The sequence below is a fragment of the Ambystoma mexicanum genome, chromosome 5q (genome assembly GCF_040938575.1).
Source record: "Ambystoma mexicanum isolate Mex_15411 chromosome 5q, UKY_AmexF1_1, whole genome shotgun sequence".
Classification (NCBI taxonomy): domain Eukaryota; kingdom Metazoa; phylum Chordata; class Amphibia; order Caudata; family Ambystomatidae; genus Ambystoma; species Ambystoma mexicanum.
The window spans coordinates 1308050948-1308074086 of NC_090933.1; the positions used below are offsets into that span (position 1 = coordinate 1308050948).

Here is a 23139-nt window from a genome sequence, read left to right on the forward strand (position 1 = left end):
GTGCGTGGACCTCCACGTAGCCGCCTTGCAGATGTCCAGCAGGGGCACACCAGACAGTAACACAAGTCGTTGCAGCGATCGCTCTGGTGGAGTGGGCTCTCGGACAGCCAAGCAGCGGTCGGTTCACCAACCGATAATGTGTGATGCAGCCGGAGAGCCACCTTGTAATGGAAGCCTTGGACAAGGCCTTCCCATGGTTCACAGGACCAACGTTCACGAACAGTTAAGTTTTCCGAAAACTCTTTGTGCATGTCACATAGAAATCAGGGCATGAGCAACATCCAACAAGCTCAAGGCCCTTTCGGCTGGTGAGAAAGGTTTCGGGAAAAAAATAAAAACAGGTAACAAGAAAGGCTTGTTGAGGTGGAATTCCGACAGAACCTTCGGCATGGAAAAGGGGTGCGAACACAGCACCACCCTCGATTGTGGAAAGTCAAGAATGGTTGCTTGCAGGATAGGGCCTGCTCTCAGATACCCTTCTGGCAGAGGCGATGGCCACAAGGAAAGAAGTTTTCCACGAGAGGAACTTGAGCACGGCCTGATGCATAGGTTCAAAAGTGCCCCCCCCCCGCAGCCCCTCCCAATGAGCCTCATCAGAATCACATTGAGTTCCCATGCCGGGGCAGGAGACTTCACCAGTAGGAAAGATTGAAAAAATCCTTTGAAAAATTCCTTGACCAAAGTGAAGATCTTCCTGGAGACCTGGTGTAGCGCAAGATAGTTGCCAGATGTACCTTGACAAAGGCGTGTGCCAGTTGTGCCTTGGCCAAGGATAGCAAGTAAGGAAGGATCGGCGGGCCGTGACCCTCAGAGCGGTAATCTTCTGAGATAGACACCACGTAGCGAACCGCTTCCACTTGTGACTGTAGCACTTCAAAGTAGACTACGCTCTGGCCTTGGACCTCTCTGCAGTCTGTATGCAACTCATACTCCAAACTCTAAGGCTGCAGGAGCCAAGCACTCCGGTTCAGTGATCCTGGGTCATGGTGCAGGATTGGGCCACCTCTGGTGAGAAGATCCAGAAACACTGGCAGCTTGACAGGAGGCAACGCTGTTAGGCTGAGAAGGCCTGGATACCAAATTTGCCTCAGCCACACTGGGGCAATGAGTATCATCCTGGGCACAAGTGTGTTGAGTCGTAGCAGGAGCGGGAATGCGTACAGCAACAGTCCTTCCCCCACAGGAAGGAGAATGTGCCCCCCCCCCCAGGCTCCTCAGCTGGTGGAATCTGCTGGCAAACTTCTGGCATTTGCCGCCGTCACAAACAGATCGGTGTGGGACCTGTCCCATCTGATGAATAGGAGGTCCTCCTGATCCTGACAAAGCTCCCACTCGTGGCAGGAGCTAAGTTCCCTGCTAAGGGAGTCTGCAATGGTGTTCTTGACTCCAGCCAGGTGGAGAGGGACGAGTAACATCCCCTGTCCGACGGTCCAACGCCACAAGTCCTGCACTTCCTTGGAGAGCGCCAGGGATTGAGTGCCTCCCTGCTTCCTGATGTAATACGTGGTGGTGGTGTTGTCTGTGAAGATCCTCCCCACCTTGCCAGAGACAGGAGGAACGACTTGAGGGCCCAGAACACTGCCCATTGTTCCAGGATGTTGATATGAAGATCCTTCTCTGCCGGCAGCCACAGGCCTCTGGCATGCAGACGTCCGGAGTGCGCTTCCCAACCCTCCAAGAAGGCGTCCGTGGTGACGATCTCCTGATATGGGGGGTTTGAAATCCTGTGCCTTGGGAGATGTTGGAGCGCACGCTCCACCATTCTATTGCTCGACGGAACTCCTAGTTGAGAGATCTTGTTTGTAAAGCTTCTGGACACCTGTATCCAGCGGGCGTCCAGGAATTCCTGAACTGGTCACATCTGCAACCTGCATAGACGGACGAGGTAGATGCATGACATCATGCACAGTAACTACTTGATGGCCCACACCGTGGCAGTCTTCGTCGACGACAGCCGTTGCACCTTTCCTTGAATGGCTGCTTTCCTCTGAATCTGTAGTGCTGTCCCTGCATTGCGTAGAAACTTTCGATGTTTCTTGTGTATGGGGACGTGGAAGTAGGCGTCTTCCAGTTCCAACGACGTCAACAAATATTTTTCTAGTTGGCTGAGCACGTGTTGCAAAGCAACCATCCTGACATTTTGGGACTTTAGTTATTTGTTCAGACATCATAGGTCTAGGATGCGTGTCCAGCCCCCTGTAATCTTTGACCAGAAAGTATCTGAACAGACACCAAAGCCGTTGGGAACTAGCTCCATCGCCCTTTAGGCAGCATGGCCCATACCTCTTCCAGGAGCTGAGGGGATGTGCTTCTCCCGAGGGTAACCAAAGGGATCCACAGACACCTGCGTTGAAACTCCAGGGTGTGTCCTTGGGCGAGGGCATCCAGCACCCACCTGTCGGTGGTAATCTTTTTCCACTCATTATCTTAGTCAGTCTGCCTCCCACCGGGGTGCATGAGTGGGGGCCCGACATTGCGGTCGGTTCAGGCTTGCTTCAGCGCCGGCATTCTGCCCTGCGGGCGACGCTGTCCTGCTACCGCAGACCTGGGAATGGCCTCTGTAGGCTTCCTGCGTTGAGGCTCTGGAAGGCTGTCTGTACGATGTGGAGAAGACCTGCTCGACTTTCCCCAGGAGGAGCGAATAGACAAACAGTGCTGCTGAAGAGTGCCCATCCGTTTAGATGGCCTGGAGGGACTCAACTACCTTTCCAAACAGATTTTCTCTGTCAAAGGGCATGTCCAGCACCTTCAGTTGGACCTCCTGATGGGAATTCGTGGCTTTCATCCAACCTTGGCGATGAAGATAGACACTGTTCAGCCATCTGCCGGAACCCTGTGTCGGTGATGTCCAAAGCCACTGATGGCGTGATCCGACTCCACTTCCCCTTCCTGGAAAAAAGTGATTGCCTCCATCTTCTCATCGTCGGGACGGAACTCCAGGATCGGGCCCAGCTTGTATGTACCACAACTCCATATTGTACCTGGCCATTCATTTGCCGACTCCATAGTTGACGCTGCAGTGTAAATCACCTTCTTTCCCATGGCGTCCATCCTTTTCCCCTCGCTGTCCGGAGGTACTGAAGACAGATCAGTCAAATGTTTCCTCGCAGCCAACCATACCACCAAATCCAGTGATGGCTGCGACCTCAGGCACTTGGGTGCAGAGTCCAGCACCCTATATTTCTTCTCCAGCCTATCCTGCTTGGCTGGAGCCATGCGAAGGTTCTTCATGAGGGCCAGGCCCTTTTGCCCAAACATCGTCCCGAAAGGGAACCGCCATGATAGTCTTCCTTTTGGCCTTGTGCCTTTGATGCAAGAAGCCCTCCTTGATTTCCTCTGGCACCAGCTGGAATAGTCAAGGACCTGGCGATCATGGAGTAGAATGATCCCCCATCTCCCCCGGTGGGGACACCCTGTGTGGAGCATCCAAATGTGCAGATTCACCGTCTGCTTCGTTGTCATCCGTCGTTGTGGCCGTATCCGTTCCCAAACCCGTGTCTGGGTCTGCTGGGGGAGAAGGGACCCAACATGGTGGCTGAAGTTGAAACTGAAGCATCAGATGACGCTTCCTCATCTTCGTTGGAGGCTGATCAGGGACCTGGGGGACCACAGGTACCAGAGCCAGAGGCATCCTCGTCTGGATCTCGGACGCCAAGGTTTGTAGACTCGACAGAATATCCAAGGAAATGTCCCCCGGCGGAGAAGGCGGAACAGGAAAACCAGGCCCCTCCTCTTCAATGACCTCATGGACCGTATGCAAGAACTCTGATCTTCGTCGTCCGTGGACGAGACCTCCATGGTTTGACTGTCTAGGAGGGCTGTTTTGGGGCCTCCTCGCCACCCCCCCTTTTGAAGTCCCCCCACCCGAGGGTCTTGAAACGGGTCCTAAGCCCGTTTCACCGCTTCAGGCGATCCCTGCAGTAACAGCAGCGGTGTGGCAAGTTGGGGGTAGGGACACAGTCTGAACAGTGGGAGCTAACCTCACAGGATCAGCGCCCTTAGCTGTCGTGGCAGTAGAGGTTGTCGGCAGAGTCACCGACGAGGTCTTAGCCTGTGCTGGCAGAGCCTGCTTGGGCTATTTCGCCTTCTCCGTCCGCGGCTTCTTGGATTTTTCACAGTTTAGCCGGGGTAGAGGACATCCTCTTCGATCAGTGCTTATGGGCGTTGGATATTTAGTCACAAAGTGTTTTCTCTGTGCTGTAGCCCACTACTTTTATTTTGTCAGCTGGAAAGAAAACGGTTGTGTCGTGTTTTCACTTTTTGTTGGTCCCCTACCGAAAAGCAATCTTTTCAGCGGGCCACAAAAAGCTAAAATAGGTCAACCCTTTGCACCCCCCCAAACACCTGCTTGCGGGATGTCTCTAAAATCGGAGGGGGGGGTGGGGGGTTCACCCCTCAATCCCCCCCAACCATCAGCTGCCTCTGCATCCCTCCCCACTCACACAAACACTCACAAACTCAACTGTTATCCCACGACGGTTCCTCCTGGTCTCTACGTGACTGTCAGCACTGCGTGCACTCGTGTGCGGTAGGGGGATGACGGTTCGATTTAGAAAGACTGATTCGTGCAATTCGAGTGGTCTTTAAATCAATCTTTTTTTCAATCATTACAAAACAATTTTTTTACCTAAGTGAATCATTAATTTCTCAGGGTCCAAAAGGGGTTTCTTTGGCCCTGAAGCTTAAATCCCCAAGCTCTTTGCCATGCATCAATTTTGCTAGGTTTAGAGCAAATGCTGCAGCTTACACGAAATTATCAAAAATCAATATCCAATTCACCCACCTTATCTCAGCTAATCAGCAATGAAACCCACTATTAGTCATTGATAATTGACACATCAACCATTACCTAATGTTTCAGCTAGTTAAATCACACCCAACTTTTAAAACAAATATTTGAACCAGCAAAGCCTCCCCCCAACTTTTCATCATTTGCATTTTAAAATAGGCATATTGGAACCTTCTGAAATGGCTTTAGGTTCCAGTATGAAGCATCTAACAATCCATGGTCTACAAGGCGATATAGAATTGATACAGAAGTTAGACTTTCCATCCGTTTATAAAACAGTTTACTTAAAAAAGTTGACTGTTGCTCAGAAACTGAATAGGACAGTTTGAGATGGTCACTTAGAAACACTGTGGGCTCATGAGTCTTAAAGCAGCAATACCTTATTTCAATACCTCGCTTCTCGTGTTACAGACTAGCAGCACATAAGATTGTAGTAAGAGAAATACTACTGCAGTGACCAGTGAGACAAATTAAGAGCAGTGCAATCATGGAAACTACACAACGGTTTGAGACCTGGTTATACCGGTTCAATACGCTGCTAAATTAAACAAAACTTGCAAGTCCTTGGTAACAGTTAAAAACTTGATGCCTACAGGAATCGCCTGGTCCTAAAGAAGGGTCTCCTGGTGAGTGATAACTGCAATGGTTACAAAGTTTACTATAAAGGTAACGCAGGGCAGAGGTTTAGGAACCGGGAAGAGGTACAGAAGAAACACTTGCCTGTTGGATCAAGCCCACCAGCAACTGGATGAAAAAAAGCTGAAAAAAAACAAACAAATAATTAAGCAACAAATCCTGATTTAAAGACAATTGCAAACATTGTTTGAGCTTAGTCTAGGCTGGCACACAAAACCGGTTTATAAAACCCCAATCCCTTGTGGAAATGTAATGCTTAGAACTAGGAACATGCTACCTGAAGTTAATATCAGTGATCTCAAAGGAGCTGGCACGTCCAACTCATGGGAACACTACTTCGACCCTAATTCACTGAAAGACCTTCAGAAGAATTGGTTATACATTATCTTATTGACCCCAATTACAGAGTGGTAAATTTAATCGTGGAAAAAACACTGATTTTTAATTTTGCTCCCCCGCCCCCCCATCTGTTTTTCCACCCTTTTAAAGCGACCCAACCTCATTCTGAGGCATTTTAACCCCTTACCCCACTACCCTTTATGTATTTATATAAACATTTTGATGTTTTTCAGTGCTTTTGTCCGCTCTGATATGTACCACTCTGTTTTGTTTGAAATCCAATGACTGGATACCAAGAACTCTGTGCAAAAGGAGGGCGATGCATCCCCTGCAAGCTAACCCTCCCAAGAAGGGAATTAAACACGTGTAAACATAACTTTAAAGCTATCCCTAAATGTCGAGCATTAGCGCCACACTCTGCAACTTAACTTTGCCAACTGACTTTGGCATATTTTCCTGATACATTTTGTTCTGTTCATTACAGTTTTCCTAGTTGGGCTCAAAGGACGGACCGATCCGCTTTTTGTATAGGCTTGTGCAGCAGGTACTAGCGTACTCACCTGTGCTTATCCAGTGTTAAGAGCCGGTTAGATTATCTGTGCATTTCTCTTATGCGTCTCCCTCAAAGGTTATGAGTAAATATCCCTTCCCTTATGACATATCTAGGCCATGAAAGGGTGACCTTGGGACATCCTACCAATGTGCATATACATCATATCTTTACAGGAATCCCACTCAGAGCTATGTTAGGTTTGGGTGGATTGGGGAGAAGTGTAAACGGATCCTTTCAGGTTTAGTTGGACACCCTTTCCAATCTCCGTCACACCATACCTTTGGACCTCACTCCATAGGTGTGCAAGATCTTGGAGACATTCTATAGCCCCTCCCAAATACGCAACGAGGAGCGAGTGAAGAGGCCGCTGGGAAAGGCTAGAAGTTATTGCTCCCTGTGCCCCCTTTGCCAGCACCCTTGTATCAAACACCTCAATTGACCTATTGCAAGCTTAAGATGATGCTAGTTATCAGTCAATTAGTTCAACAACATGAACAGAGTTAAAAGGAGTTGTGTAGTGGATGCCCGAATTACCAAGGGCTTCAACAACCAGTACATGATCTAAAAGTAATGGAGAATATTCCGCTCATCTGCCCAAGAATTGTGCTGGCAGCCTTTAAAAGACTTTGTAGATCCTTTCTAAAACAGATCACTTTGCTGTCCAACTCAAGTATGCCTGCATCAGTGGCCAATGAAAATGTTAAAGTGGACAGGTCTGAATGGTGTGGGGTAGGAGGTCAGGAAAATATTCAACGGCATCAAGTCCCAAAAGCATGGAATCACAGATTTACAGGCTAATGCATTTTTGACTGATGCAGAAGGGCCTCCACAATCTATCGTAATCCATTGGAGATCATATTTTACCCGACGTCCGAGACCAGTCAACTGCATACCAAACTATCCCTGCTGCAGAAATTAATGTTAAAAAAATCTACACCTAAGCAGCAAACTGTCGCCATCCTCCCTACCCCCATGGGAAACGCATCAGTGGTTACTATATTAACCAAAATAAGATGATTCAGTATTTTCACTGCAGCAAAACAAAAGATGATGGCTAGAAGGTTTTGAATTAATCTTATCCTCTGGCATTGCTCTTGGCAACCTCCACACCATCGGTCTGTCCGCCAAGCAATTACAAAAGGGGCAAGAACATATGCAAATCAGGCTTGAACACCCCGCCACCCCAAATAGTAGCAGCCCAGCTTGAGCTTCTAGGTCACAAGGCCGAAACATGTCTGGGGATGCTAGTGGTCTTGTGCAGAAGAGATGTGACCTTGCAGTTCATGCTGGACTGTCCCTTTGGGGGTGGGACCAAACCTTGATTTGCATATGCTATGCCCCCTCCTGTAACTGGAGGCAGGCTAAAAGCTATGGTCTGGAAGGTTGCCCAGCGCTGTGCCCACAGTTATTTAAAACCATACAGCCATCACCTTTTGGTTTTTCAGTATTTTCACTGGGAATGATTTAAAGGAAGAATGCGGCACGATGGGTTTAGGGGCGGGGGGAGGGGGTGTTCCTCTTTAGAAACCGTTTCATGACCATCCTCAAGAGGGAGGAGGTAGATAATTTAATGTTCACTTGATGTATTAAAAGGGCTACTATCCATCTAAAACTTGCTCATATTCATTTTAAGAATGTTACACATCTCTCTCGCTTGGCCACATCACTGCTAGAAAAGAAGCCTTGGGGTTTCCAAATGAAATTTGATTCGCAAACAGGCCAACCTTGAGGGTCTGCACAACCCATCCTTCACATGATCTATGAAAGAATGGGCTAGTCATCCTAAACTAAGTGGGACTAGAGGGGACATATGTGGCGCCACTGCCCCATACCCCTTTGCAATCACCTTGCTTAAACACCCTGTTGGGTTTGTGCCCTTTTAGTTCTCAACATCTAGCAAAAAGAACCAGCAAAACAAGGCTTCCGGTAGTGTTTTTTCTTGGATATTTTATTGGAGTTACATGATCGATATTGTCTTTGGTGACTAAAACCGAACATGGCTGGCCTAACGAGATCTGTAAGAATGCTCTTTCATCTAACTGCATATAACTGTCCACATTAATAAGAGAAATTGGTTGGCATGAGACATTCTGCAAAGAATTCTCCTTGTTGTAGGAGGCCTGAGATGTGTCTCTTGAGAGGGTGTTGGTTGCACAAAACTCTCACCAACCTCTCCAAGCTGTTAAATGGTAAAAAGCCTGTGCTACAGGGTTGGGGTGAGAGCTTTGTAGAAAGCACCAGTCAGGTTATTTTGACCAGGGCTTCCTTCACTTACAGTATTTTATTGGCTTGGTACACAGTGTGCCTCAATGGGTACCTAAGACACTATGCTATGCTTAGCTGTGATTTTGGGAAGCGATTTACATTGTAATTGTCCTGCATGTTAAGTGCCCTTTGAGTCTGAACAAAAATCAAAAAACAATTTGGGGACACCTGTCTCTCTCCATGATCATCCCAGGTAGGAACACACATATTAGCAAATTGAGGATAGTCGTTTTGGAAAGACCTCGAAACACTAAAGTAGACTGATCAGAGAAATTAATCACATTTTGTGAGTGGGTCAGAAATGAGAGGTGGACACAAAGTGGTGATGTTTTCAACATCAGACATCTTTATTAAAAGAAAAGGGTTGGATAAAGGGCTCTCTGTCCCCATCCTAAAGGTAGTATCCCTAACTATTAAACTAAAACTAAAGATCAGTCTGTCTTGTCGTCAAACTTAGGAAAACTGTCCTTGTGGCCAAACTTATCTGACCCTCAAACTAGAAATCAAACTATTAAGTAGTGTAAGGAAAAGCGTCTCCAGTTTAGACTTAGCCGAAAAGTGTTCAAATGTAAAGCAAATATATAAAGCCAACAAAAATGGTTTCTTCAAGGATGTCCTTGAATCTAGAAAAGGAGTGTGAGCAGTGTTCTGTGACTCTTTGGGGAGGCGGGCACATGCCTTGCGATGATTGAATGAACATCTTTAGGAGAACTGTTGCTTTAGTTCCCCACTCCTACGTTCATATACGGTTTAAACTCTTGGCCCACGGTTTGGCTGACTGTTCCGTTCACCGGATCGAACACTAGCAAGTGAACTGAGCCTACATATCTGTTCTTTCACCATCATTGATGCCGCCCCATTGACTACTCTTGTGACTTCGATACAAACCGTATAAGAGTTTTCAAAGACTTTTGGTGGTTTCTTGTTCTTGTCAACACTTTTCTACTTTTTACATCATTCTAACTATTGTTCTTACATATTGGCCACCATATGATTTGAGATCTTGTTTGGTATGGTAATGTTTATTTATAAAGCGCTGATACACAAGGCAAGTGTTTCAAAGCACTCAAGGAGGGTGGGAACAAGGGGGAAAAATAGTCGTTCAGAGCCTCTGAAATTCTGAAACGATAATCGTCTGCACACGGAGAGTAAGTGCATATAGTACAATTAACAGTGGGGATAATAGCAAATAGGTCTGATGATGATGCTGCAGTTTTTCCAAGTGAAATTAAGACGTAACCATGCAGGGAGTGAAGACAAGGGGGAACAGAGACTATCTTTAGGCATGGTGCAATCGGATCACGCAAGTGCAAAGACTGTTACAGTGGGCTGGGGGAACAAGTCCTGGGGAGGCAGGGGTCCAAGCGCACCCAGTCGGTGAAGACTGGGGTAAGTGCAGAGAGTTGCCACTCTTGGGTCAGTCATTATATGTGCTGTGATAATGAGGTGAGTGCAAGGCCCGGAGGAAAGTGCGAGAGGACTGGTGGGGGTGAATGGGACCTGTGAGAATGAGGTACACCAGGCGGCCAATCAACCAAGCTGTACGGAAAAGGGAGAGGGGGAAAGCGCGAGATAGGTTTGCTGGATAGGGAGAGAGAAGAAAGAGGAAAGTCTTGGAGTTTCCAGAACTTAAGGAGATCTGGCTCAAAACGGAGGGGGACAGGGAGGCTGTTGCAGAGGGAGACCCCTGCTGAGGATAAAGATCTCCTTCAAATCTCTGCTTGGAGAACCGGCTCGCTCGCAGAAGGTTGGAGGTAGATAAGCAGAGGACCCTGGGAGGGACAGTATTTATGTAAGCATTGTTGCAGATAGGTAGGTCCGAGGCCCCAGAAAGCCTTGTGGACAAGGCAGAGGGTCTTTAACTTGATCCTTGCAGCCATGCAGAGCCCGGGGAGGGATTTCAGCGCCGTAGAGATGCAGTGCCTTGGCTTGAGGCAAAGGATAAGTCATGCGGTTCTGTTCTGGATGAGTTGCAGAGGGCACAGAGCAGAGGCAGGGAGGTTGAGAAGAACAAGTTACTTCTTACCTTGTAACGTTCTTTCGATGGGATGTTCCTCCGACGTATTCCTTATCTTAGATATCTCCTTCCAGCTCTGCTGGCCTCAGAACATTTTTCTCTTGAGGGCGCTGCGCGTCGACGTCCGCCGAGTCGATGTCCCTCGACAGCCGCCGTATCGACGTCATCCTGCCTATAAAGGCCGCGCGCAGCGTCCGTTGCTCCGTTCCGTTTTGTAGCCCACAGTATTTCTGTCTGGACTAGACTAATCACCCTGAAGGAGCGTAAGCTGCAACAACAAGGGAAGTAGAACTGCGGGGATGGATGGGAGGGTCGATAAGGAATACGTCGGAGGAACATCCCATCGAAAGAACGTTACAAGGTAAGAAGTAACTTGTTCTTCGAAGGGATTGTGTCCTCCGACGTATTCCTTATCTTAGATAGGCTCCCATAGCAGTATTCTATTATTGGAGGTGGGAGTACTGATTTCATGCTGCCTTCTATTGATGAATAGAGTGCAATACTGCCCTTCCAAACCTAGTCTCTTGACTGGAGGAGGAATCCAAGTTGTAAAATCGTGTAAAGGTATGGACGGACGACCATGTGGCGGCTGCACAAATGTCTTTAACCGGCACTCCTCTTTTTAGGGCCGATGAAGCTGCAATACCTCTGGTCGAATGAGCCCTAAGGTTTTGAGGGGGCTCCTTTCCTGCCAGTTTATAACATTCCAAAATGGCTAGAATGATCCATCTGGAAATGGTCTGCTTGGTTATCGGTAACCCCAGCTTGTGACCTGTGTAGCCTACAAACAGCTGGTCTGCTTGTCTTATCCTGGCCAGTCTACTGATCTAAAAACTTAAAGCCCTTCTAGGGTCCAGCCTGTGTAACCTCTCTTCCCCTTTCCCCGGATGAGGAGGAGGATAGAAAGATGGCAGGGTAATCTTCTGAGTGATATGGAATGCGGAAACCACCTTTGGGAGGAAATTAGGCTTCACTTGCAGGACAACTTTGTCTTTGTGAAAGATTGTATGAGGGGGTTTACAAGAAAGAGCTTGTAACTCGCTCACCCTTCTAGCAGATGTAAGTGCTATTAATAAAACAGTTTTAAGGGTAAGGAATCTTGACGAACAAGAATGGAGTGGTTCGAAAGGTGTGCCCATCTGGAAAGTTAGGACTAAGTTTAAATCCCATAGGGGAACCTGGAATGGTCTTGGGGGATAAACGTTGGTTAACCCCTTTAGAAACTGTATTACCAAGGGTAACTTGAAATGGGATGGTTCTTCCGCAGTGCGCTTAAAGATGGATAGCGCTGCAAGATAGCCCTTAATGGTGCCAACTTGAAGGCCTGAATTCGCCAAATAGAGTAGGAAGGACAAAACCATTGGTGTACCACATGAAAAGGGGTCGATATTCTTTTCTCTACACCAGCTGCAAAATCTGTTCCAACGGCAGCGGTATAAAGACTTTGTTGCTGGCCTCCTTGCCGAAAGCAACACCTCCATATCATCATCAAGGAGGTCCCAATCCTTGTACCTCAGCCTTTCAGAAGCCAAGCGAGAAGGTTGAGGGTTTTGATGTCTGGATGGAGACATCACCTCTTTGTTTTTGCTATGTCACCCCGAGTGGGACGGGTATACCCAGACGTGGGTCCCGTGCCTGCTGGGCCTAGAGACCCAAGCTACTCCTCACTGATGAGGCCCAAAAAGGCTGAAACATGTTTGGGGATGCTTGTGGTCTTGTGCAGAAGGGATGTGACCTAGCAGTTCGGGCTGGACTGCCCCTTTTGGGGTGGGGCCAAGTCTGATTTGCTTATGGTCTTTCCCCTTCTGTAATGGCTTGGCAGGCGAACAACAATGGTCTGGAGGGTTGCCCAGAGCAACGCCAGTGGTTAAGATTAATTCTAAACCTTCCAGCCATCACCTCTTTGTTTTTGGATGGAGAACCTGACTTCCCTTCTGTGAGAGTAGGTTCTCTCTGAGTGGAAGTCGAATTGGAGGGCAGATGGACAAGTCTAGAAGGTCCGGGTACCACGTTCTCCTGGCCCAATCCGGGGCAATTAGGATCATGGTTTTCCGGAATCTTCTCAACCTCCTGATCATTTGAGGAATGACAGGTACCGGTGGGAACGCGTACAGAAGCGGAAACTCCCAGTCCACTATGAACGCGTCTCCCAGAGCTCCTCTCGGGGGAAATTCCCTTGAGCAGAACAGATTGCACTTCCTGTTGACACTGGTGGCGAACAGATCCACCTGAGCCATTCCCCAAAGGGCGATGATCTCTTGAAGGACTTCCTGAGCTAGTTCCCACTCGTGGGAGACTGTGCTCTGCCTGCTCAGCGCGTCCGCTGTCAAGTTCTTCTCTCTGGCTAGGTGAACTGCCGATAGACAGATTCCTTCTTGGATTGCCCAAAACCAGAGCTGCATCGCCTCTCTGCACAGGGGTAGTGATCCTACGCCTCTTTTGTTGAGGTAATGCATGGCCACTGTGTTGTCCGTCATTATCAGGACATTCTTCCCTTGTACAGCTGGCGGGAACGCCTTCAGCGCAAGTCTGATGGCCCTCAGCTCTAACAGGTTGATATGTAGTCTGGACTCCGATGGAGACCAACGGCCGCTGATGGTCAAGTCGTTGGCGTGGGCTCCCCACCCCGTGAGTGAGGCATCCGTGACTACTGTTATCTCCGGCCAGGGTTGCCAAAACTGTTCTCCTTTCAGAATGTTCTCCTGACAGGCCCACCACTGAAGTTCTCGAGCCACCTTGTCGGGAACCTGAAGAAGATCTGTCATTCTTCCTGAGAATTGTGACCACTGAGTCCTCAGTGACCACAGGAGGGATCTCATTCTCAGGCGAGCCTCTGGCACTAGGAAAATGCAGGATGCCATGAGGCCTAGCAACCTCAAAAAGTCGAAGGCTGGGAGACGTTGGGCATTTTGGAACTTGGTAACCATCTGTAGAATATCTTGAGCCCTCACCTCTGGTGGCGAGGCTTTTCCCAGGGAAGTGTCCAGGATCGCTCCGATGAACTGGAGTCTCTGCGATGGTATCATTTGTGACCTCTTTAAATTGAGGGAGAAGCCCCGTCTGTGAAGGGAGTGGCAAACGTGATTTAGCTGGATCTGAGCTTGTTCCGAAGATACAGCCCTGATCAACCGTCCAGGTAGGGGTAGACGTGAATCCCTTCCCTCCTTAGACTTGCCGCCACTACCGACATTAACTTGGTGAAGACCCTCGGGGCGGAGGTCAGCCCAAATGGCAGCACTCGAAATTGATAATGAGAGTTGCCAATTGCGAACCTCGGGTATTTCCTGTGTTTGAGATGGATAGGCACATGGAAATAAGCGTCCTGAAGGTCCAGAGATACCAACCAGTCCTGGAACTGAAGGGCCTGAAGGATCTGAGAAAGAGTGACCATCTTGAATTTGTCTTTCCTGAGGAATTTGTTAAATTCTCGCAAGTCCAAGATGGGTCTCAGTCCTCCGTCTTTCTTTGGAATGAGAAAGTAAGGGGAATACCAGCCCTTGTTCCTCTCCGCTACAGGTACCGGTTCTATGGCACCTTTCTCTAGCAGGTCCAAAGTTTCCTGCAAGAGGAGCGGATCTGGAACTTTCTGAGAGCTGATCCCCGGTGGATGACTGAGGTATGCGTAGGAGAGGCAGGCAGTAACCTTGGGCAACTGTTTCCAACGCCCAAGCATCTGACGTGATAGCCTGCCATTCCGCCAGATGTTGAGTTAACCTGCCTCCTACAGGCGTCCTGTGAGTGAAGTCCTCAGAGTGGTTTTGGGGCGGCTGATGCAGATGCCGATGGTAAAGAGGCGCCTGCTGTTGCTGTGGCTTTTGAATATCTACCCCGTCCACCTCGGGTAGTTCTTCTTTTTCCCCTTTGAGCCGGTCGTCCTCTACCTCTTCCGAATGCGGAATAGAAGCGAAAGGACTTGCCCCTCGCAGAGGTTCCTGTGGGACGAAATGGTGTCTGACGGATTGCAGCGCCTAGGGATTTTGCTGCTGCTTTTGATGTTTGCAGTTTTTCTAAACTGTCATCCGCCTTTTTCCCAAACAAAGAGCCATCGAATGGCATGGTCAAGAGCCTGGCTTGCACATCTGGGGCAAAACCAGACTTTCTCAACCAAGCAAATCTGCTGGTTGTTGTACTTGCCGCCATTGCTCTGCTGATACCGTCAGCCGAATCAATGCCCGTCTGGAGGGATTCGCACATAGCGTCTTTACCGTCCTGTATGATATTTAGGAACGCCTCCCTTTCTTCTCCCTCCGGGATGCAGTCAGCCGCTGTAGAAGCACTCTCCCAAAGTGTATGGCTGATTCTAGCAAGGGTGCAAGTAGCATTAACAGATTTTAACGCCATGCTACATGCCGAAAAAACTTTCTTTGCCATAGCATCATATTTCTTATCGTCCCTGTCCTATGGGACGGTAGGGTAAGCAGTCTTGATGTCAGTAGAAGATGCTGCCTGTACCACCAGACTTTCTGGGGATGGGTGTTTTGACAAAAACTCCGGGTCTGCAGAAGATACCCTGTATTTTGTAGACAGTTTTTTATTTACTGCCGGGACGACATCTGGGGTCTCCCAGTTCGTCATAATGTTCCTCTGAAGAGCTTTATGAAAGGGCACTACAGGATCCTCCTGTGGACCTTTGTCAAGAATATCCGTGAGGTCATCTTGTTGGAAAGCCTGTGAAGGTGTTGACCACCCCATAAATTCTGTGATCCTGGCCATTAAGGCTCTATAGGGGGTTTCAGCATGCTCCCCCGGGTCTGGCCTAGCAAACTCCACCTCAGGGGAAGTGTCTAACCCACTTGCCTCATGTAAGGAATCATGAAGATCCTTTAACCTGTGTTCTTCTGAGGATAACTCCTCTCTAACTGGGGTTGCAGGTCCCTGCAACTCAAATGTGTCTTCCTGTTCAGATAGTTCTCCCTCTTCCATAATTGAGGAGATAGTTCTCAATTGTTCTGAACTCACAAAGGGTGTAAAACCCATCTCCAAGGCAGAGGGTGCCAAACTTGTCATAATCGGCCTCGAAAACGTCGATGTCGTCGACGAAGGCTTCGGGCGTGGCGTCGAAAACAAAGGCGGAGGCCTCGAGGTCCTCGATAGAATTGTGATTCTGCTCGAGGAAGTCGACAATCTCAATGCCATCGTCAGAGGACCTGGGGATAGTCACTGGGTGCGTCGTAACCGTGACTTTACTTGGCGTCGAGTCGACAGACCCGTCTGTCGAAGGTCCCTTCGACAACGGCGTCGAAGACACCGACCTCGGCGTCGACGGAACCTTCGTCGATGGCGTCGAAGGAACCTTCGAAGAAGGTTTTGAGGTCATAGCTTTACTCAAGGGTTTGCGACGCGCTTGAGAAGCTTCCTTCGCCGGGTACAGAGACTCGCGGCGTTTTTGACCTTCGGGTCTTTCGACCAGAGCATCGCTCTCGGCAGTCTTCGAGGGGGTCGAGGCCGCTTTCTCGAAGACGCTCATCATATTTTTGCGGAATTCCTCCCATTCAGCCCAGGAACTATGTTTCGTGGGGCAAGGGATTCTCTTAGGAGAAACAGAGGAAGAGGACGACGGAGAAGGGGATCTTCGACGTCTCCTCTTCGAGTGCTTCGATCTCGAGGAGTGATGGGACCCACTCCGAGACCTGGAGCGCGAATGGTGACGAGGAGACGAATGTTTCGACTTCGTCGAGGAAGAAGAAGCTTTTGAAGTCTTACCTTTCTCCAGCTTCCCCCTACGCTCCTTCAGGGCCTTAGCTGTCATGGACATACAGTCCTCGCACTCCGAACAATGGTGTTCAGCTCCCAAACACCACACTCTCTGAGGGTCAGTCAGCGACATCTTTTTCCCACAATCTCGGCATTTTTTGAAGCCGGACCGAGGGGTTGTCGGTTCCGACGAGGAAGCCATTGAGTACGGATCGAATATCTCGAGGTAAATAGGATAAATTGTCTACGAAACTGAGTAACGGTATTCCGAGGCACTGAGTAAGCGCGGAAAAACGGAACTGAGCAACGTACGCTGCGCGCAGCCTTTATAGGCAGGATGACGTTGACGTCGATACAGCGGCTGTCGAGGGACATCGACTCGGTGGACGTCGACGCGCAGCGCCCTCTAGAGAAAAATTTTCCAAGGCCAGCAGAGCTGGAAGGAGATATCTAGGGTAAGGAATACGTCGGAGGACACAATCCCTTCGAAAGGGGCTTTTGCAGTAGTCCAGCCTAGAGAGAACCAGGGATCTTGAGACAGTGAGACGCTGGGGGAAGTGAGAAATGGTAGAGTACCTATGGGGAGGTGTAGCTGAGACTTTAGAGATGTCCGAAATGTGGGATAAGGAGACTGGAGACGAAAATGACCCCAAAGTTTTTGGCCTCGCCGCTGGGTGCAGGTGTAGGGCCAAGGGAGGCCGCCCAGAGTGAAAGTGGGAAAGCGAGGGCAGTAGTCCCAATGCGAACAATCTTAGTCTTACTGGCGTGGAGGCAGAGGTAGTTTGCAGCACACCATGACTGAATAGCGGACAGTCAGATATAAGAGGAGGAGCAGGTGGCTGAGGGTAGCCTGAAAGATAGTTGCGGGTCATCCGCATAACACTGGAAGTTATAGGTGAGAGTTTAACAATGGTCGCGGTGCTAAGTAAGCAATCAATGAACAGGCATGTGGCTTATGTGCAAGATGTGACTTTTTATAAAACACTGAATGGCAAAGAGGATACTTGCCAGTTATCCCATATGGCATCCCCTCATGTACAGAACCACATGAAATCGACCTCTTAAGGTTATCTAATATAACAGGGGGTTGGGGGGCTCCGTTAAGAAAGATTTCCATTCATTGCACCTTTCCTTCCAATTCTTTGGACCCCAAACCTTTTGCTTTTATTTTTGTATTTGACCTGCTCTTTTTGTAGTGCAGTGAAGCTTTAAGCTAAGTTAAACTGCCAAATATTTGCCTTTGACCTGGTTTTCTTTGATAAAGCTAAGGCTATTCTTTACCTACTCTATTGAGCATAATCTCATGATTAACATGGAGAAATCCAAGATTGTCTTTTATAACAAATTCAAACTGAAAATAATGCCGTGGAAGGTGGGTGATTTATATATACATATATTTATATATACAGCGCCGGTAGCGGAGGATTTATTTGAAGAGCAAAGTTTTCAGGGCTTTGCTAACTCGGATTCTCCTCTCACTGCAATGGGCAGGGCGTTCCAAAATGTGGCAGCTTTGACTGGGAAGGATCTTCCCATGCCACTTGGCTGCCTGTAACTCGGGATAATGATCTGAGTTGTGTTAGATGATCTCAGAGTTCTAGATGGGTGGTAGCAAGGTATTTGGGATTTGAGGTATGCTGGAGCAGACCCATATATGCATCTGTGAGTCACGGTTACCATTTTAAAATGGATAAACTCCTTTATCGGCAGCCAATGTTTCTTCGGTGGTCGGAGATTGTCTCCCTTTATGCTATCTTCTTGACAACACGTTCAGCGTTGTTTTGCAGAACTTGACATTTTTTTATGTTCAAAGCTGAGGACCCCGATCAGGAGAGAGTTGCAATAATAGAGTCTTGATGAAATGGTAGCTCGAGCAACAAATGGCACAATTATTTGCTGAGACGTAGGGGCGTATGTTCATAATCAGATGAAAATAGTAATTGCAACTTTTACTTAGGTGGTTAACACAGGCATCTGAATTCAGAGAAGCCTTCAACTGAATCCAGAGTGTCTTAACTTGGTCCAGCACTGGGTTGATGCTGGTTCCAATTCGGAAAGTCGAGAAGTTGTTGCTCAATTTGGCTCAGGCAAATTTTGTCCCGAAGATCAGTAGCTCTGTTTTAGAGTCATTGAGACAGAGCCAGTTAGTCAACATCCAGGTTTAGATTTGGTTGTAGATATCAGTGAGGGTTGAAGAGTCTGCATCATAGTCACCAGTAATTGGTATTACCAGCTGGGTATCATTTGCGCAGTTCGTAAAGAAGATACCCAGGTCTTCTAAAAGAAAGCATAGGGGATGAATGTATAGGTTGAATAGACTGGGCAACAGGCTTGTCCCTCGCAGAACTCTGCAATGGATTGGGGTTGTAGATGAACACGCAGCCCCCCCCCCCACTGAAAGCTGGATTCGTAATCTGATAGAAAGGCTTGGAACCATTTCACTGCCTTCTCTGAGCAATGCTCAAGCCTTCATAGGCATTGAAGGAGGTTGTGATCCACCAAGTCAAAAGCGGCCGATAAGTCAAGTAGGACCAACAGCCCCACTTGACCCTCTTCAGCATGCGAGATTGCAGATCAACCAGTGCGGTCTCTGTATTGTGACTGGGCCGAAAGCCAGATGGTCTATCGTGAAGGATGATATTTGCTTCAACAAAAGATTAGAATTGCTGGTATGCAGATTAGTCGAGTATTTTAAGTACGTAGTTAAAATTGGTGATCGGCATGAGATTATTAGGGTCCAGATTGTTTTTTTGTTGCAATGGTGTAACCAATATGGTCTTGACGGATTTAGGAATCCTTCCGTCTTTAAATGTTGGTGTTACGAATCTCCCTAGAAATGGAGTGTACAGATATCTAAGTTCGAGTATCTACGTTCTAGTATTCTCAATTTCAGCTGTTATTGCTGTAAAAGAGACGGAGGGTTCCTGTTGTAACTTGCAATCAGTGAGCTTATGGTAATCTGTTGTAGTTGCTTTTAGTGCATCCTTAATTTTTTCCCTTATGTTCGTGGTTTTAGCTTAAAAGGGCGTCTGTACTGTTATAGCATCTTGGTTGGCGGGCAGAAATGGGACCTTTAGTGCTTTTGGTTTCTCGAGGAGCCAGAGAGTCTCAAGAGTTCTAGAGCCGTTAGCTGCTTGATGCATTTTTTGGATGAAGTAATCATTTTTAGTTTCAACGATTTCATTTTATAGGTTTTGTTCACCTCTTTCCATGCCCTTCTATTTTCATCCATCCAGAGTTTTAACCAGCGAGACTCAAGATTACACTTTTTCCCTTTTCAGTATACGAAGGTCATGAGTAAACCATTTTTGATGGTCTGGACTGTCTCCAACTAGTCTTGTTCGAATAGGAGCTATTTTCTAAAGCATCAATGTGAAGTTGTCTTTAAAACAGGCAACCAGATGTTCTGCCAAGTCTTGTTCCGTTTTTGCCATAATAGAGTTCATACAAGATGCTATTTCCCTGGAGCCAACTCTTTTAAAGTTACAGCTAGTAACTATTTTGGGAGGGTTATGGGGTTTGGATTATCCTTCTGGTGGCAGGATCTGAAATTCTATCATGTAGTGATCGGACCAAATACGCGGCTGGGTCTGGGTAATGTTGATTTTTTACTTTCTGGTTGTCACCCAATCTAACAAATGGTTTTAGTCTGTTGGGGGTTTGTAATTCATTACTTGAAAGTTAATGTTGTGTAGAATTTTCTGTAAATCGAGGGCTCCTTTGTCTGATTTGTCGCCTTCCCACGGATGTTCATCTCCCAAGAACAAAGTCGACTCTGGCCCTCTAATTTGGTTAGGATCTGAGAATTGTATTAACTGAATTCGGGCAGTACTACTGGTGGTCGGTTGAGTAGAACAAAATGTATACATATATTGGGACTTGGGACCATTCTGACTAGGAGTATTTCACAGCCCTGGCAAGAGATAGGTGACATGAACAGTCAATTCTCCCTTTGCGACCACACCTCCCCTTGTGCAATGTTCTCAGTTTTTACACAAAGTAACATAACCCGACAGTACTGCCAGGTTTATCGCTGGGCCACTAGTGTCTTTTATCCAAGTTTCTGTAAGAAGCAGGATATCAAGTTCATTGTTCGTCAGCAGATCATGTAGGTCATGAGCGTGGTTGTTGAAAGATCTTGTGTTCAAAAAGGCTGCTTTAGTGTTTTCCCTATATCTTTTGAGAATTCGGATTCTCCAGTGTTGCTGTTGTTCTGCGACTTTTGGTGGGATTCGGTCGTCTCCTGCGGGATTATGGCGCCAGTATTTTGAAAGGTAATATGGTAAATCTACCAAGTATGGTGTGCGACCGAGACATCGCCATCAGCCATTCTGTTATCTTTCATTATCATAGGGGGGAGTGGATCTGAGGTGGTAATAGCCACCTGAGGCACAGTTTCCACTTCCACTGCATTATCAATTGTGGGTTCCCTATGTGTATCAATATGATAAGGTACGATTTAATCTTCAATAAAATGCGCAATACCGTCCATTTTAGTGAGTTTTAACTTACTTATGAGTGCCACCCTATGTAAACGGAGCTGTGCTAGTGTTAGAGATTCCCCTGCAAGGAGGCCCATGTCTCGACCAGTTAGACGAAATAGGACTATTGTAATTTAACAGCAAAGGACGATGGCAGTGCTTCAGTTTACTAGTAAACGAGCAGACTAAGTCGCTGCAGCACTGTACACCGAGGCTGGTGAAGACCAGCTTCGTTTCAGGTGTGCCGGATAAACAGTAAGTGTGGTGCTGGTGTTCCTGGGAAATGTAGTTTCCTGTCACTTTTAGTAGCAAGTACTGGAAATTTGAAACTGAGCTTTACTTCGAATGCAATCTCCTAAGGACTTACCTGCATCATCTTAAGACAGTACGTTTTTAGGCAAACAATATATTTTCCACAAATTTCACAGACATACTGCTTGGAGAGGGTATCCTCAATTCGTTATCTAGGTTACAACCTCATGAACACCCACTCGATGACAGCAACAGAGTATAGCCTTGGGGAGACATCTAGGCCACTGATCTGTCAGATGAAAAGGTTAAATCTTCCTCTTTGTACTCCTTCCGTTAATCAAATTTATTTGGCCAAAGTGGAACCATTAATTTTGTATGCCTTGGACATGGCCACCCCCAATCTGGGGTTATACTCAATCGGTAACAAAAAAAAAAAACTATGCGTGGATTGGCGCCGGACTATTGACGGCCTTTTTCGTAACAAGACTTACACCAAATACACAAAATTTGCCAGGAAAGAGGAGATGCTCTCCAAATTGATTTACTTGCTTCCCTGTAGTAAAATGTGAGCATTATACTTGCTCTTTCGACTTAACCAACTCCCTACGCTGGAACGGATTGATAACTGGACTTCCAAGGACTGCCCCAAGTTTCATTGCAGGTTGTGTAATTGCATCTCTATTCAAGACGTTAAAGCACCTGACTTTAGACTGCAATGAAGTAATGGATCTTTAACTCAAACACTTTACAACTGCAGCCTCGAAAGACCTCAAAGACTTGGGGGAGTTATTCCGAACCACTCTTATGTGGGGCGATAGTGTTTCACTGATACTGGCCCGCTATTGTTTCCTGTTGGATACATATAGGAAGATTGATAGTCTTCCCAAGGCGCTTTCTACATTATGACATTTTAATATACAGAGAAATGTAGGGTGATGAACAAGCCATTTAACAAGTATTTCAAATGTTTTAGGAATTAGCTGTTACTGCTTGAAACAGTTACAGAATTTTTTTTATGTTTGTTTTTGTATGCATTGGTTTATTAGTACTTGTGTAAAAAAAAAAAAAAGACCTTTCACACTTGTCTCTTACTAGTAAGTTTACTTGTAAATGTTTGATCAAAACCAACAAAAAATAATTAAAAAAATAAATCCTGAAGATGGTTCCCTTTCGCTGTATTATTTCAGAAAGGATCATGAAAATGTCTTTTTTAAACAATCTTAAGGATGGTAGGAATGCTTCAGGAAGGATAACGAAAGTATTTTCCATGCAACAACTTCTCAAAGCTGGCAAAAATCTGTTTTAAACAAACGCTCCAAGGATGCCAAAAGTGTCTTTCACAAAATATCTTTCCAAGAATGGCACAAGTGTCTTTTACACAACAACTTCTTAAGGATAACTTCCTGGTCCACTCTCCTGCCAGGATTCCTTCAGTAGATTCTTTAGATCCCCTGGTATACTCACTCCTGCCAGGTATCTATTCACAATGTCTTTCTTATCTATACTTTACAAGCATTACCTGGTGTACTCGCCTGCCAGGAATTCCCTCTGGGTTTTTATAGATCCCTGGTATACTGCTGTCCTGCCAGGTGTGTTTTCCCTAAAGGAAATACTTCCTTTACCAGGACTTTTCAATGTTTTCGTAGACTTTTAGTATAGCACAGTTTTACTCCTGCATGGGCTATACTTCATTGGCTTCAGATACTACTTGTTCCAACTTTCCCTGTATTGATATTTCATGAATGGAGACTTGTCCTTTCCCGTCCACAGTCAGCCCCTATTGGCTGCTGTGACCCCTCTTAGTAGGACCACCCACGGAAGTCCCCTTTGGCTAAGGGCCCCAAGGCAAAGGGCAGCTCGCAAAGCGTTCATAGCCAGTGTTCGCCGGGGAAGCCTGTAGCCGTCAGCCAGCACCGACTGATAAGGAAAGTGTGGTGTAGGTAGGGGGTACAGCCATTACTCTTCCATTAACTACCCCACCTCACGTTACCTAGTATCCTGCTTCCCCAGCATTCAGCCTATTTATGCTTTTGAGCCATAGTCGACACTCAACCTACCTGTATAAGGCAGCCCTTTGAATTTAGCCTCAATCTGTTAGGGAGACCACACTCCG

At 47.1% G+C, this 23139-nt stretch overlaps 1 protein-coding gene across 1 annotated transcript in view; it reads right to left on the reverse strand.

Moving 5' to 3' along the window:
• DGAT1 (diacylglycerol O-acyltransferase 1) overlaps positions 1 to 23139 on the reverse strand; it is a 1493476-nt gene that overhangs the window by 659161 nt on the left and 811176 nt on the right. Inside the window, exon 10 of the mRNA XM_069621909.1 lies at positions 5510 to 5548. Within this exon, the coding sequence (XP_069478010.1) occupies positions 5510 to 5548 (39 nt within the window). The remainder of the gene's footprint in view (positions 1 to 5509; positions 5549 to 23139) is intronic.